The sequence below is a fragment of the Cucurbita pepo genome, chromosome LG18 (genome assembly GCF_002806865.2).
Source record: "Cucurbita pepo subsp. pepo cultivar mu-cu-16 chromosome LG18, ASM280686v2, whole genome shotgun sequence".
Classification (NCBI taxonomy): domain Eukaryota; kingdom Viridiplantae; phylum Streptophyta; class Magnoliopsida; order Cucurbitales; family Cucurbitaceae; genus Cucurbita; species Cucurbita pepo.
Genome location: NC_036655.1, coordinates 4119015 through 4134553, shown reverse-complemented (window position 1 = coordinate 4134553; position 15539 = coordinate 4119015). Strand labels below are relative to the sequence as shown.

The window sequence follows — 15539 nt, the reverse complement described above, 5'->3', positions numbered from 1 at the left end:
GGACATCAACCTATAAAGGTGAAGTTCTTCCTTTGGGAAATAGCGCATAAAGCCATCAGCACAAGTGAAAATCTTCAAAAAAGAATGCCTTACATCACTCTCTCCAAATTGGTGTCCACTATGCAAGAAAGCAAACGAATCACAAAGTCACTTGTTTATGCAATGCACATACACTCAAAATTTCTGGACAACGATTCTTAATATATCCGGATGACATCTCACATTTCCTAGGGAGGTAAAGGATTTTTTGGATATGGCCTTAACGTACCACCCTTTCAAGACCGCAAAAGCCTTATTATGGAAAAACCTCATCATGGCCTTCTTTCGGAATCTGTGGAAAGAAAGAAATCAGAGAATATTTGTAGAAACGAACAGACCTACACAAAACTTTTCGACAATGTTGTTTACCAAGCTATATCTTGGTGTAAACAGTCTAATATTTTTACTTCCTATAGTTATACCTCCCTCATTGCAATTTGGGAAGGTCTTTTGTAAACATCATGGATTATACATCCCTCTTGTAAATTTCACTCATCAATGAAATTGTCTCTTATAAAAAAAAAAGAAATTCTCTCAAGCCAAAGTATATAGTCATTGCACATTTACTCAAAAAATGATCTCGTGCCTCTTGGAGAGTAATAGATCCATGAAACAACTGTAAAGCGGAGAGAGACAAAATGAGTAGAGAGTGAAGAAAAGGAAGGTCTCCCAACTTCTTTGATATATCCATTGTGCTATATTAATGAGATATCTTGTTGATGGCCATGTTTTTATTTTTTTATTTTTGGATAGATAGTAGAAGTTTGAGTTAAGACGGAGTTGGTAGGTGTTGTTGTACTGTTCTAATCGATTTTATGATGTTAATTATGTGGTAGGATTTTCCATTGTGACTTTTCTACTGCCAATAAGAAGTTCTTGTTTCTTTCTTCCTTCCTCTTCTTCTTTCTTTCAATTTTATTAAATGAAGTTTAATTATGAAGGGTTGAAGTGCAACAGTGGCTAACAAAAGAATTGGTATTGGTTTTCATTTAAGCATTGCAGTTTCTTTGGTTCTGGTTAGGAATATTTGTTTGTTTTAGGTGTTTTGTTCATAATTGAACTTTTATGCAACGCCTGTAACTTTTGCTCTTAGAAATGAAATTTCCTTGATATGAAAAATAGCTCAAAATGGTTGCACATTCTATGTTATTGCTATTATTTTCAATTTTCTATATCAATCAGTTCTAAGAGCCACACTTCCTAATGCAGAGGAAATATTATTGGAGAATGTTGAGCTCATTCTAGAGGCCTTTGATTATCTTCAATTGCCATTTGCCCTAAAGCAAGGTACTTTTAAGTTCATAAGCAAAATGGAAAAACTGAACATGTTTGGTATCGGTATCCATAACATGTTTTTGTCTTTTCATACACATATTTGGAATATGTATATCATGTTTTCTACACCTTGTTTCTATCTTTTTTATTCATCTTCAATCATTTGGCGCAAATTAGCATTGGGATGTTGCAACATTTTTCTTCCTCTAGTTTTGGAACAAATTGCTTTTGCTTGACTAACAATTGGTTGTCAGGATACTTTAGATTTGAACCTATGCACTCTTTATTGGGGTAAACGCTCTCCCCTTCAAAGATTACAGTTTCCTTAGTCACTTGTTGGTCATTTTTATAATTCATGTATGGTGGCTCGGTTTACCTTTTTTTTTTTGTGTATATTTCATTCCCCATTGTTTCTTATAGAAAAAAAAAACCTATTTTGTTTGGGTGGTTTTACTTCCAAAAACATCCCTATAAAGAAGAAAATATGTCTTTATTGCTGTACTCCCAATACCTATTTCATTATGGGGTTTTGCATGACTTTTTAAAAGGAAAAGAAAACGGACCACAATGTTTCTCCGTTAGGAAAAGGGCTCCCTATACCTCTTAGAAGGTGTCGTTTGCTGAGGCTCTGCAAAATGGTAAACAAGAGGAGAACTCTTAGTTGAAGGTATGGGATGCTTGTGTCTCACAACAAAAAAAAGCAGATAGAAGAGATGCATGACGTCTAAATTGGGAAGAAACCATAGTGATTTCGAAGGGACTTCCATGACGACTAGGGTAAGGTTCTTGAAACCCTCCAAGAATAGACTAAATTTCCCTTCATTATTAAATCCTTTCGACCTGACAAAACCCTCCTTACATGCCCTTAAGCGGAGTGTGCTTGTATTCTTGTTACAAATAATGGTGGGTTACTTTTGGGCCTATTACATTTAATTGGAGGTTTGGAACCCCATTCATGGTCAAATCAATGTTGTCCTTTCTTGGGAATTGGGTTAAATTGAGAAACATCCCCTTGCACCTCTGGTGCCTAAAAACATTTAAAGATTTAAAGCTGTGGGGAATGTCTTTGGAGGTATTTTGGATTATTCTGACCTGAATTCTTGTCTCATTGATTGCTTGGAGGTTGCAATAAAGGTTAAAGGTCACTACTGTGGCGTTCTTGCTTCTAAAATTAAATTATTCAATAGGAGGATCCCTTTCTTGGCTGACTGTATAAGATGGTATCTGATTGGTTGAAAAAAAAAAGTCGAAGGACATGGAGGCTTTTCGTCGGAGGCATCTGAAAATATTTATAGGGGTATGAAATGGGTCCTCGACAAATCTAGATGAATGGAAAGCTTTAGGATGACATCAATTGTCCGGAGGTTAAAATTTGGTATTTTGGCACCTTAGAAACTATTTCTCAAAGGACAATTTCAAAAACCACTTCCAATGGATCGATCATGTGATGCTGAGAATATGGATTTAATGGGTTCCATGAGAAACAATGATCAGATTAAATGCCCCCCATCCCCCCAAAATCATTTGAGCATCCTAGATCCCGTTGGGCCTTTAAACATCCAACTCCCTTTAAATCAGACAGAAAAAAAAGATAATTCTAAAGCGGTTTCTTTTTTCTAAGGATAATCAAGCCTGATTATTTTAGTTGAAAGGCCAAATCTTTTCCACAAATGGAGAAAAAGAATTTAAAGGTTAAAGCTCTAGTCCTCGAGATAAAGGGAAACAAATTTAAAACGAAATTTCATATGATATCTCCTTGGCTAGTCTGAATGGTAGAAAGGAGGAAGACTTGGTAATCAAAATTTCTAGGAGAGAAGACAATGATGACCTTCCAATGCGATTCCATCATTGCTTTAGAGAGGTGAGGCTCGTGGGAGATAATTTTCTTTTCTAAGACAATGAGGTATTGCTAGTAACCCCTCACTCGTAGATGCCAATTTCAAATTCGCACAAAGAAGGTTTGCAGGAAAAAGACAAGGATTCAAATGCAGAGGTAGAGGACAATGACGATCCCTTTTTACATTAAAGATGATTAAATCTCTGAATAATGGAAGTAATGCATTAGGCTGATTTCGTGTAAAGGCAGTGTGGTAGCATAGAAGAAATCGAGGGAAATCACGAATTACGTAAAGGGTTTGGAGATGGAAATTGATGTCGTGTAGTTTAGTAGTCACTGGCCATGACGTTTCCTTATAAAGATTATCTCTTGGAATATTAGAGGGCTCGATGCTCCCCTTAAACATGTTAAACCTTTGTTAATTAGAGTTAGCCTGTATGTTGGGATTCTCCAAGAATCCAAATTAGAGGAGTTAGACAGGAAGATTATTAACTCTCTCTAGAGCTCGAGGTATATTGGCTAGTGTCTTTTAGAGGATGTGAGAACTGCAAGAAGGATTCTTATTTAGTTGGTAGGAACGGTATTGAATTTTCCTACCTCCAATATTTCGATGATACAATCATTTTTTTTGGGGTCAAAATCAAGCTTTTTTTTAATGTAAAACTGGTGGGCCAGTATAGATTTCTATCAATGAAAATTCTTCCATTTCTTTCTAGCAGTAGTCAAATCATTTGCACAAAAACCATTATCTTTCAAATTGTTACCTTCCCCCCACTCCTATATGTGCAATGAAACAATCTTTCAACTCTTCTAGATATAGACTAAAAATTCAGCCATTTCATGCTTGATATGTTTTTTGGTTAATTTTAATAGTTTAAATAAAATTTTAAATTAATATTCTTAAGCTTCATTTTCTTTTTTTGCTATTGTAGGTCGTGTGGGGAGGTTAAGCATCAAGATTCCATGGAAAAAGCTTGGATGGGATCCGATCATTATCATTTTGGAGGATATATATATTTCTGCATCTCAACGGGATGATGAAGAGGTAATTATCAACTTTATATATTTTTCTTAGGTAACAGGTTCTTTGGATGTAGTGAAGGGGAGGCTTCCTCCCTCTAGAGGCAGGAGGGCTTTTTAGGAGGAGATGGGTGAACTTTTTGGTCTGTGTGGTTCATGTTGGTGCTTGGTTGGGAATTTTAATGTGATTAGGAGTCCCAAGAAAAGATGCAAGGGGGAACGAGACGAGATTGATGAGATAGTTTCATTGGTTCATTAAGGATTGTGAGCCCTTTGGTCTCCCTTATTTAATGGGAGATTTACTTGGTCCAATCGTAGTTCTCGAATTAGGATTGTCAAATTCTTTTTTTCAAAATGGTGGATGGATATTTTCCTCAAGGTGCGTCAATCCTTGGGACCTAGACTTACATCTTATCGTTGGCCTTCATTCCTTGATTTTGGATGTTCCAGTTGGGGTTTTGTCCTTTTAGATTTGTAAATATGTGGTTGGATTATCCCTCTTTGAAATCCTTTCTCCCTTCGTGGTGGTAGGTGAGAGTGCCCGGAAATGGGAAAGGTATTGTTTCATTGGTAAGTTGAGGGCTCAAAAAGAAGCTTTGGAAGTGTGGAATAGGGAGGTGATCGAAGATCTAAGTATAAAAAATCAAGAGGTCATGGGTAAAAACACAACTCCAGAGGAGAGGACCTCCCAATAAGGGCGTGTATGTGGAGGTGGTTAGAAGAGAGGGCGGTGAGTTGGAGACAAAGATCTAAGGTGAATTTGGCTAAGGAAGGGAATTCCAATTTCGCCTATTCCCATAGAGTTTCTAGTGGTGGATGAAGTAAGAACTTTTTATCCAATTTTCCTTGGATATTGATCTTGGGGAGCTGGCCTTGGGGATGAAGAGATTAAAGAAGTGCATTGATAATACAATTAATGAAGCCCAACCGAAGAGGACCCTCTGTCCAAGACCTGATCCAAGGTATTGACCCTTCCTTGCAAAACCTACCCAAAGAACTTCACCTTCTGCACCAAGGACTAGAGGCCATAGAAGGGAGGAACGGTATTAATTTTAGAAGAAGATTTTCAAATTAATAATATTCACAAACAAGGATAATTCTGTAAAATCACTACATGATGATTGAATAGACTTGATGGATATCTGGAAAAGAGTTTTGAAGTCATCAGAAACAGAGTACTTGTTATATCTTCTTCACCTAGATGGCTATGCTTCTGAAAATCAACCTCCACGTTACTAACTAATATCAGAATCACAATCTGAGACCTCAATGTAGGGGGGAGAGTGATCATTGTGTGGGAATTTGTTTTAGAAGAAGATAGTAAAACCTTATCAAAATGTGTACCATTGAGCCCAATATTACAGCGTTCCACAACTACGTTGTGTGATAAATCCTTTGGAAGATCTTCTTTCTTTGGGTTGAATGTATCACTTTATGAACCACTAACTTTGTACAAGACTCTTCCACAATATTGACGTTAAGTTGGGGGACGTTTGGATCTTGAGAATCCAAAACACAAAGGGGTATATCGATAGAAACAAGGCGTAGAGTGCTCGATCTCCACAACCACTTATCCTCCAAAAAATTTGTATTCCTCCCATCCCCCACCACATTATGAATAAACTGGGAAGCAAAGGAAACTTCATCAAAATATCTTTTCAAGGGTTTTTGGAGGTGCCTTTAGCCCCACCATCAGTCCAATCAAAGGGATGAGACCCATACTTACTAACAATAACCTTGTGCCATGAAGTGTCGGCTTCATGATACAATGCCAGAAGCTATTTAGTCAACTGGGCCGTGTTCTCACGTTTACTCTACTTATTTATGGGTTTTCTGTACTAGCTTCTATTATTTACATTAGATTGGTTCATCTCCCAGTATTGGTTATTTAGGGTTCCTGCTGGCACACATATATATAGCATTCAAAAAAGCACTCTGGTTTTTTGGCACATAATTGAAGAATTCGAAAAACAACTTGGTTTAGTGGCTTTTGTGCATTTCTTTGGGTGATTTGGGCAGAAAAAACAATTTTTTTTTTAATAATAATCAGAATCAACTTTAAGTTTTGCTCGTGATAAGCTAAGTCTAAATTGTGTTTTTTTTTAATTACTTTTTTTCTTCTAGTTTTTCTACTATATCCGCCACTTGTAGACTCTTTTTGAAACTCGTTTGGCCCTTTGGATATTTCATATCTCAATAACTAATTGTTCTTTGGGATTTCTTTATTGGAGGGCTCAATAAACATAATTTACTTGGTAAAACTATTGAGTTAACGTGCAGCCTTCCAGAAGGAGAATGGATAATTTTAAACTTAATATCCCATTGTGAAATTGCTGGATATCTTTTTCTTTGTTCCAGTGGAGCTCAGATGTGGTTGAAAAAAGAGAATTTGCTGGGAAGAAGGCCAAAATTGCTGCTGCTGAGCTGGCAAAATTATCACGGCGTGTAAGTGGTGAGCTACTTGGCTTCCATTCATTGCATTGTCAATGTCCTTTTTTTTTTGTCTTTTTTATAAACATTTTTCATTTATGTCCAATTTATGAATTCAAAGTCCATTTATTTTTATTGGTTTGGAGTTTCCTTGATGGGGTCCAGAATGAGAAGAAAGTTATATGGGTCCAATTTATTAGGGTTTTTTTGTGGTCTTTGTGAATGGTAAGGAACAACAAAGCGTTCAAGGATTGAGAAAAGTATTTGATAGTTTTTTTGAATCCTCATCTTTTTTGGCTTTCACAGTGTAAAAATTCCGTGCTTTTTCATAGTTATAGCTTGATATATTTTATATTCAATCGGAGTTCTTTTAGCACCCATTGGATTGTGGATTCTCTTGTCCCATCTTTTGTAATTTTATCACATCAATGAAACCGTTTGGAATTTCCTTAGTCAGCACTTTTACTCATGAAATTCAATTTGTAAATATTAATGAGGTATGCTATCAGTTAGAACGAAGGAATAGAAGGATTTCAAGAATAAAGGTGAAGATATTGCATCTTCTTGCGGCAGATATAAGCTACTTGCACATTGAGTCTCTGGGTTTTGGTTTTTCTCTTGCTTTTCTTTATCAAAATGGAGTTGTCTTCGTTGCAGCTTGATTTCATTTGAGACTCAAAACCATAAGTTGCAAGTTTTTCCTTGATTGTAGAAGAATAAATAGAAGTTCATAAAAATTCTTGGATTTGGATGCAACAGAGTTATAAACCAGTTCTCATTGTCGTAATATTCAAGGAAGCTTTAGGCTTGAAAATTAATCTCTCCAAGTCCATGGCCTCGGATTAGTTTGAAGTTGCAAGCTGGTTGTCTTTTCCCTTTTGCATTTAGCAATGTCCCATGGTATCAATACTTGAACTATATCTTCTTCTAGAGCCTTCTTATTGAGAAGATTGAACTCATGAGTAATAAATGGAATAAAGGTCATATTTCCAAAAGGTGGCTGATTAACTTCAATTTAATCTCTGGTCTTCAGTCTTCCAACCTATATATTTGTTTTTATTGTTATGGTTATTATTTGGATAAGGTACGCAACTTGTTATTGAAGAAATGAAAAGAAGCGGCTCAAAAGATACAAACTCAGGGAGTGAATTGAAACAGAAAATAAAGAAAATATAAATGCATCCCGATTCAAATTAATATCTAGCAAACAAGAATCCAACAAAAGACTTGTTGAGAGAACACGATGAAAAAAGCTTTCAATTTGCTGATTCAAGACGATCAAGCCAAGGAAGATATCACTCCAATTATTAATTCCATTAAAAATAAAATGAAGAAATGTATATAAGACATATCGTGTGGGGACTCTTAGAGATGGCAACTTTCTGCAAATTAGGTAGAATTTGGTAAACACTTTAAGGACCAAGCTGATTTTGGCGTTGGTTGGATTTGGTTGAGTTTGGTACTTTAATCTAACTTGTCTCTACTCTATTCCAAGCTCTATAGCTTATTCTTGTCTTTAAGCTAGGCCAAAGCTCTCTTGATACTTAGCTGCAACCGTCTCAACCTTCATGATTCACAGTTCCACAACTTCAATGAGATCTCAAAAGATTCTTTTAAGTCTTGATGAAATGTTGCCTTTTTCTAATCCTCCTTGGATTAAAGACCAAGATATGGTGAAAATGAATTTCAGCGAGCTAATGGTTGTTCTAGGTTGTTTGCTTACAAGAATTGGAAGGAGATTTAAAATGTTTTCGAAGATTATTTTAAGGATTTTGTTTCAATTAATCCCTTCATGGAAAACAAGACTTTACTATAATCCCTTCATGGAAAACAAGACTTTACTAAATTTTAAGTGTGGAAATTCATTAATGATCTTGAATTTGAAGGTTGAAGGTAAATGGAGACTCGATGGTGAGTTTTATTTGCTTATTGAAAAGTGGGCTCGTGAACAATCATCCAAATTTTGTTGAAGGTTATGGTGGATGAATCTCCATCAAGAACTTGCCAATAGCCAATTGGGATCTAGCCTAGTCAAAGTTGTCTGACCATTACTTTGGTGGTCTTGGGAGTTTCTTCTCACACTCTTTATATATGAGATTGCACTGATGCCTGTATAGAAGTCAAAAGGACTTTGTGTAGTTTTCTTCCAGCTACAATTGAAATCAATGATAAAAAAAAGGGAATGTGTATAAGATTTGGTGATGTTAGATCCTCCAAATATCATTAAGAGCTCCTTGAATTACTTCTCCAATTCTCTGGATTTACATCGTTTACATCAAATCACAGGACTTTTTAACGTGAATGATGATGTATTGATCTTCTACCAACTTTAGTTTCAGAGAATAGGGAGATTGTAGTCGCTGAGTTAGTGATGAGTGTTTTTAATGGGTTTACTGTTCATGATCAGCTAACATTTTTTTTTTATGTGATGCTTGCTATCATTTACAACCTTTCTCCCGTTGCAGCATGCTCTGAGATTCTTGAGTCCTTTTTGAGGAATCTATTAAATTTTCGAGTCCTCAAAGCTCTTGACTGCTAGTGACGTTAAAAATTGTTATCCTACTGCTTGTCCATTATACTATACTCAGAGAAGTGAGGTTAAAAATTTAATTAGTGCATAAAAATTAAATTTACCAATAAGTTAAATCATATAAGTCCATTTAAAGAAACCCAATAAAGAGCAAATGCCCAACTTGCCAAACTCCAAATAAAAAGTTTCAAAAAGCTGTATTTTTTTTTAAGACCCGAATTATTTCTTCTTCCTTTTTCTTCACCTTTTGTTTTTGTGATTTCCCTCCCCTCCTTGGTGCCGTTTTCGACTGCCTTTGACAAATGGTGTTGCCTCTACTTTTATGTTTTGAGCTTTTATTTTGTAGGTGTGTCCCTTGCTTGTTTGTGGCGTGTCCACCCCGTTCAAATTTTAAAAAAAAGACATGGAATTTACGTGTTGGACACTTGTCTGAGCGTGTTTGAACATATCCGTGTCTGACTCGTGTATGACACAAACTCTTGTTAAAAAACAGAGGGTCCATGCTTCCTAGGCTTTTGGAGTGTTGAGATCGAGCATATGCCACATCATCCTTGGATCTCCTTGATGTGGCTTGAGGCCATGTATCTTTGTTGCATGCATGTGCTCTCCATGCTCTACTCATTCATGCACTTCACTGTGCTCTTTTAGCACTCGCAACGAGTCCCTATACCTTGCATATGTTTGCCCAATGATATGATGCATTGTGCCACTTGTCCCTTCTTGTAGCAACATGTTTCATATGATCTGAGGCTTCTAAGATATTTGGCACTAGCAGAAGCCAACCAATTCCATGCTTTGTAAAATACAATTGTTTCTAGTTTATTTCCATTACTTAACTCGGTTTTCTGCAGGTGATTTGTTGATGAACTCAGCTTACTTATAAATAGCATCCTGCTTGTGTGACTAAAGATTGCTTTGAATCATCAAATGAGATCACATTGCACTACTTCATGTATTATTTTTGTACCATTTTGATTTAAACAAATTGAGTTCTGATTTACTGCGTTCTTTTTTTTTCAGTATTGTTTGCCCTGATACATTTTGTTTAAATCGTGTCCCAAAAGTAGGTTAAAATGTTTGTCGGGAAGTTCTCTTGTTACTAAAAAAAATAACTTCTTTCATGCTCCTTTTCTGCAGATAATCAGGCTGGGCAATCATTTATCTCTTACATTACTGCAAAGGTGATGCTAATTTCTTGCCTTGTAACATATCTTAGTGTCATTTTATATGCAGTGTTTTTTAAATGTTTATATGATGTTTTTATTCATGTTGAATTTGGATTTGGTCATATTGTGCATGTGCTATGTGCTATGTGCTATGTGCTCATTCATATGTATATGCTCTTGAGACGAGTAAATTTAGGGACTGTTTTGTTGTACGAGTGAGAATTATTGGGCCTACGGGCTGAATTGTTGGTGTCCATTATCAGGCATGGAACTTGCAATACCAAATTTTTTATTCTAGAATAAGTATTATCACGTTTTTTTTTTAATTTGTATATATTTGATTTGGTAGATTTCTTATTATTCGTTTGTTGTCATATGTGGTTCTCGTGTGTTTATATATGTTTTGGATTTTAGTATTCATAATATGATCTCTTTCTTTCTTCTTAGATTCTTGACAACATTCAAATATCCATTAGAAATTTTCACGTCATGTTCCATGATATGACTGGTGACCTGGTAAGTCTTACCTATTATCCTCATTTCTCGTCATATGTTTTTCAATTATCAGTATGTTTGGTCTTTATTGGTTATTGTTGCAAGTCTAAATTAGCTTGCCGTTTTTCTTATTTTATTTGAGAGAGGTACATTTGATTTTTGCCATACACAAATGATAAAATAAATCTTAGATATCACGTAACAAGATAAGATAAATATAAATAAATTTTGTAGATACTAGCTAACAATATAGATAAGATTAATTACTTTCCTTATTTAATGAGATTGCACAAATATTCCTTAAATCAAAGCTTTTTTTTTTTTTACACTCCCCTCAAGTTAAGGAATAGATATTATCCATTCCCAGCCTGGATACTAAATCTTCAATATATGTTTTTATTGTTTCTATTGTAAAGAAAATATATTTTATAAATATGTTGAGGTCTCTACAAAAAANCCATGTTTAAAAAAAAAAAAAAAAAAAAAAAAAGAAACCTCTTAGAAAAACTAAAAACTAGAACGATTAGCCTCTTTGCATTTATTTAATATATATTTTTTCTTGTTAAAAAATTAATAAGAATAAACAATAATAATAATTAAAAAAAAAAGGCAAAACTGGGTGGAGATGGAGAATTGGGCGTGGGGGAGGGGATTCCGTTGAGCTCATGGGAATTTTTTCCCTTCACTCTTCCATTCCCAGCTCCCTTCTCAGCAGAGAAAACGAGCATCCCAGTAGGGAGAGAGAGTGAAAGGAAGAAGAGTTGTTGAAACTTGAGGGTTAGATGTGAGGGGGATATCCTACGTTGGCCAGATGATGATAGGAGAGGTGGGAACCCTATAAGAACCCTACAAGTATACCACCTTCCTTCTCAGCCAGTTTATCCAATTTACTGGACTTTTGATATTGGTCCTTCAAGTCTCTGACTCGTGCCCTTTGAAGTTGAAAGATTCTTTAAGATTCAAATTTATCTTAACTTGTCTTCTATATGGGGGACAATGGAATTCCCACATAGCAACATGTCATCCCATATTCAATACACTGATATGAGTATGTGAATATTGAAGGAAAATTTTGCACCTTTAACACTGCTCATTTCTCCATAAGGCATTTCTTACACCTTTTCTCTGTAATAGAAGGTATGATATTGTTTCTCGAAAACTAATGTTTGATAATTTTCTTTTGATGTTATTGATATTTCTCTACTTTATTTATCTTTTGGAATTTGTCTCTCGAGGGGAAAAAATGAAATACCAAGGTGTATCTGAGATTTTCTCTTAGTTGCTTATACTCCAGTGTCATGATGATCTCATTGTATTCCATGTTGCTGCGAGGCTGCAGGGACATATAAAGCTCGGTTTGAAGTTTTCCAGCCTGAAGATAATGAAGCAAATTTTGTTGGGGTAATTATTTCCCTCGTTTATTTAATTTCTTCTCATGTTAGTTCCTGTGAGTAATTATGTTATGTGGATGGTACGCAAGTACGTTTACTCTCTTATGGTGCATTATTTTCCAGTTGAAGCTGATATTCATTTTAGTAAGATAATTTGTTCTTTTGCTATTGCTATTGGTGTAATATATTTCTTTGACTATTACTGTTTGGCTTTAGACTAAATGCTTGAAATTACCCTCATGTTCAATGCTATCCGTGCAACTGTTATCGTTTTTGGCTTTGTCTTGGTGCAAAGATTACCCTTACTTGCACAATTATGGCGGCCTCTCCTTTCTCACTTCCTAATTGAAATGCTGTTTACAATTCTTTTGGATGGGAGAGATTTTTCTTCTTTTTTATTATGATTGAACAGGTTAGTACAATTATTCAAAGTAGACTCAATAAAAGCAAAAAAGAAAGAGGGAAAGCTAAAGATAGCCCCTATGCAAAAAGTCCCACATTATTACAAATATCATCAAGAAAATAGCTAACAAAACTTTAGGTAAGGAAGACCGAATGATATCTTCCTTTGACGGTTCAAAGAAGATCTTCCTTCGGCAGCAATTTCTGCTTCAGTTTGTCAGTTTGTCCTTCGTGCATGCTGAATTAAGATCAGAATCATTCTTTTTTTCACTCTCCATTTTCAAAGGTTTCCAGCTCCAAATTTCAGCATCGTTTATGGTCCATATCTTCCCACAAAATAAAATATTCTTTGGAGTAATGCTACTAAAGAAATCTTTCTATGTTTGGGTTAATTGTTTTGACCTTCCCTCATCACGACTCTTTTTTTTCCCTCCCTTGGCTCGACATACAGCTTCAGATTGAAAAATTAGTTTGGAAGAGAGAAGACTGCTGAAATTTTTAGAATTGACTGCCGATCTGTATTTGGTCTTGACTTTTCAGCCACAAGTTAAAGACAGCACCAGAATAATGCTCCTATCCCAACTCCATTAACAATTTTTATAATGCACATTTGTACATCTGACTGTAACTAAATAGAATAAGCATTTTATGATGAACTACTTTTTAGAAAATGTTCAAAGAAGATGCTTTAATGGATAAAGTAGAAGCCTCTCAGCTGACTCCTAAGATAAGGCCATGTCACTTACCGATCATTGTATCCTGCCTCATCCAACCCTGAACGTTCAGCTCTTGAAGGAAGCAAGGGATGCAAAAAGTAAACATGTCGTAGTAACATCAGTACCTAGCACTTCATCATGTTTCCTTCTAACCCTTAACTTATTCCGTATTCATTTGCCCACTACTTCCTCTGTGGGTTTCGATACTGGCGTGAGACATCGGGCAAGAGTAGCCCTTGAAGTAGAAGCCCCTCAAATGACTCTTAAGATAAGGCCATGCCACTTACTGATCATTGTATCTTGCCTCATCCAACCTTGAGAACGTTCAGGTCTTGAAGGAAGCAAGGGATGCAAAAAAGAACCATGTTCGTAGTAACATCAGAACCTAGTGTCATAGTCGACTTTTTCAACCATGCAGTGTCGTGATCTTGACACGCTCATGACCAGCCTTGAGGGGAACTCAAGCCCCATGTTCATTTTTCTCCCATATTTGTGGCTTCATCAGACCTTAGGTGAGGTTTTTCTTCGCCTACCGAACACAACTTGTGCGGAATCCAAACTTGTTCGGCCACACATGTTGCCTACATGCGTATGTTCAGTGGTCTGCGACCCAATCGACTTGCCTCTACACTAGGCCGAGTAATCCGGTTCGACCTTGCCTCTACACTATCACAGCCGACTCGGTCATGCCATCAAGAATGGACCCACATGTCTTTCATAATATTGGGACATCCAAACATCCATCCATCCATCCATCTGGGTTTTATCGAGGCATTGGACCTTCCCGTATCCATGCTATATCGTTTACGGATTCCGTATCGGATAATAGGTGTATGATCCAACCTTTGACACATTGGCTGGGGCACAATGTCGACACACTCGTGTCGTCCGACATTGTTCTTGAAAATTCATTTTAAAGGAAGTCACTTGACACACTTGTCTCACAATGCTCGCCCTCACTGTGACGCGCGTATGTGCCACATGGTAGTTCGCTTAGGCCATAGGGCCTAGGGGTGGTGGAGAACTGACACCACGTCTCCTCCTAAGGTACATTATGTGGCATTTTCAATCTGGCAGATGTAGACATGATCTTGACGAACGGTAATACGGTGTTGTGGAGCGTCCATTCGGTGCTCGATTGACACCCAATTTGGCGAGTTTTCATATTTTATATGGACGGACTTGAGTTTAGAACGCATGTGGAAATTCCCTCAAGAACCCCGACTTTTGAAGTTTAGGCCTAGGGCCCTACTTGGCCCTTCAACAAGCATATATTTGACACTCTTGTTTACTCGTTCCTCCTTCTTGCCTATGCTTCGACTTGGCTTCAATGTACACCGTATATGGTATGTTGGATGATGCCCCATCCTCCTTGGTCGCATCGTGACTCTGTCTTTTCTCGGCCCTCGCGTGACCGGTTGGGCGCTACTTTGTGTTGCCACCTTGTCATGACTGCATGTGAGGGTTACAACTCTTCATAGAATGGTTGTGACATCTATCACTTCATCATGTTTCCTTCCAACCCCTAACTTATTCGGTATTCATTTGCTCACTACTTCCTTTGTGGGCACTGAATTTCAATACTAGCACGAGACATCGGGCAAGAGAAGCCACCCCCCTTTGTTGAAGAACTTGAGCATTCTCATGATTTATTTTTCTAAACTTTGCTAGTTGAATGAATGAAAACTCTAAGCTAATAATTATGTCAATAAAAATTCTAGAATCAATGTAGATTCCCATGCACGACTATTTTTACTTTTGACTCCATTCAAAATCAATTTTAATCGCCTAAATAAAATTACTCTCCCAAAATTATACCAAAGTTGCTAGAACAATTACGCATTATCGGTTTTACAAATACTCTTATTAATGGAAATTACTACATCTATTTGATACTTGTATTTTCCAATAATTTTACTAGAATTATGTATGTGCTAGAATTATGCATTTAAGTTTGGAGTTTAATTGATTGAGCCCCAAAGAAGTCTTATATATGTGTTAGAATTATGCATTTAAGGGTTGAAAAATAAAATCTTAATGGAGGGTCTAAATTTTTTATATAGATTAAAATTGATACAATTTTTGTTTGGAGTTTAATTGATTGAGCCCCAAAGTTGTGTGGTATAAATTGATTTTTTTTTTTCTTTCGGAAAACCTTTGTTTTCCTCCACTATTTACTCCTGAAGAGTTTTTTTTTTTTTTTTTTTTTTTTTTTTTTTTTTTTTTTTTTTTTTTTTT

General features: G+C 36.2%; 1 protein-coding gene across 1 annotated transcript in view; it reads left to right on the top strand.

Annotated features, from left to right (window-relative positions):
* LOC111780422 overlaps positions 1 to 15539 on the top strand; it is a 56795-nt gene that overhangs the window by 1503 nt on the left and 39753 nt on the right. Inside the window, exons 2-7 of the mRNA XM_023660816.1 lie at positions 1249 to 1326; positions 4084 to 4196; positions 6530 to 6623; positions 10269 to 10312; positions 10745 to 10813; positions 12132 to 12193. Coding sequence (XP_023516584.1) covers positions 1249 to 1326; positions 4084 to 4196; positions 6530 to 6623; positions 10269 to 10312; positions 10745 to 10813; positions 12132 to 12193 — 460 coding nt within the window. The remainder of the gene's footprint in view (positions 1 to 1248; positions 1327 to 4083; positions 4197 to 6529; positions 6624 to 10268; positions 10313 to 10744; positions 10814 to 12131; positions 12194 to 15539) is intronic.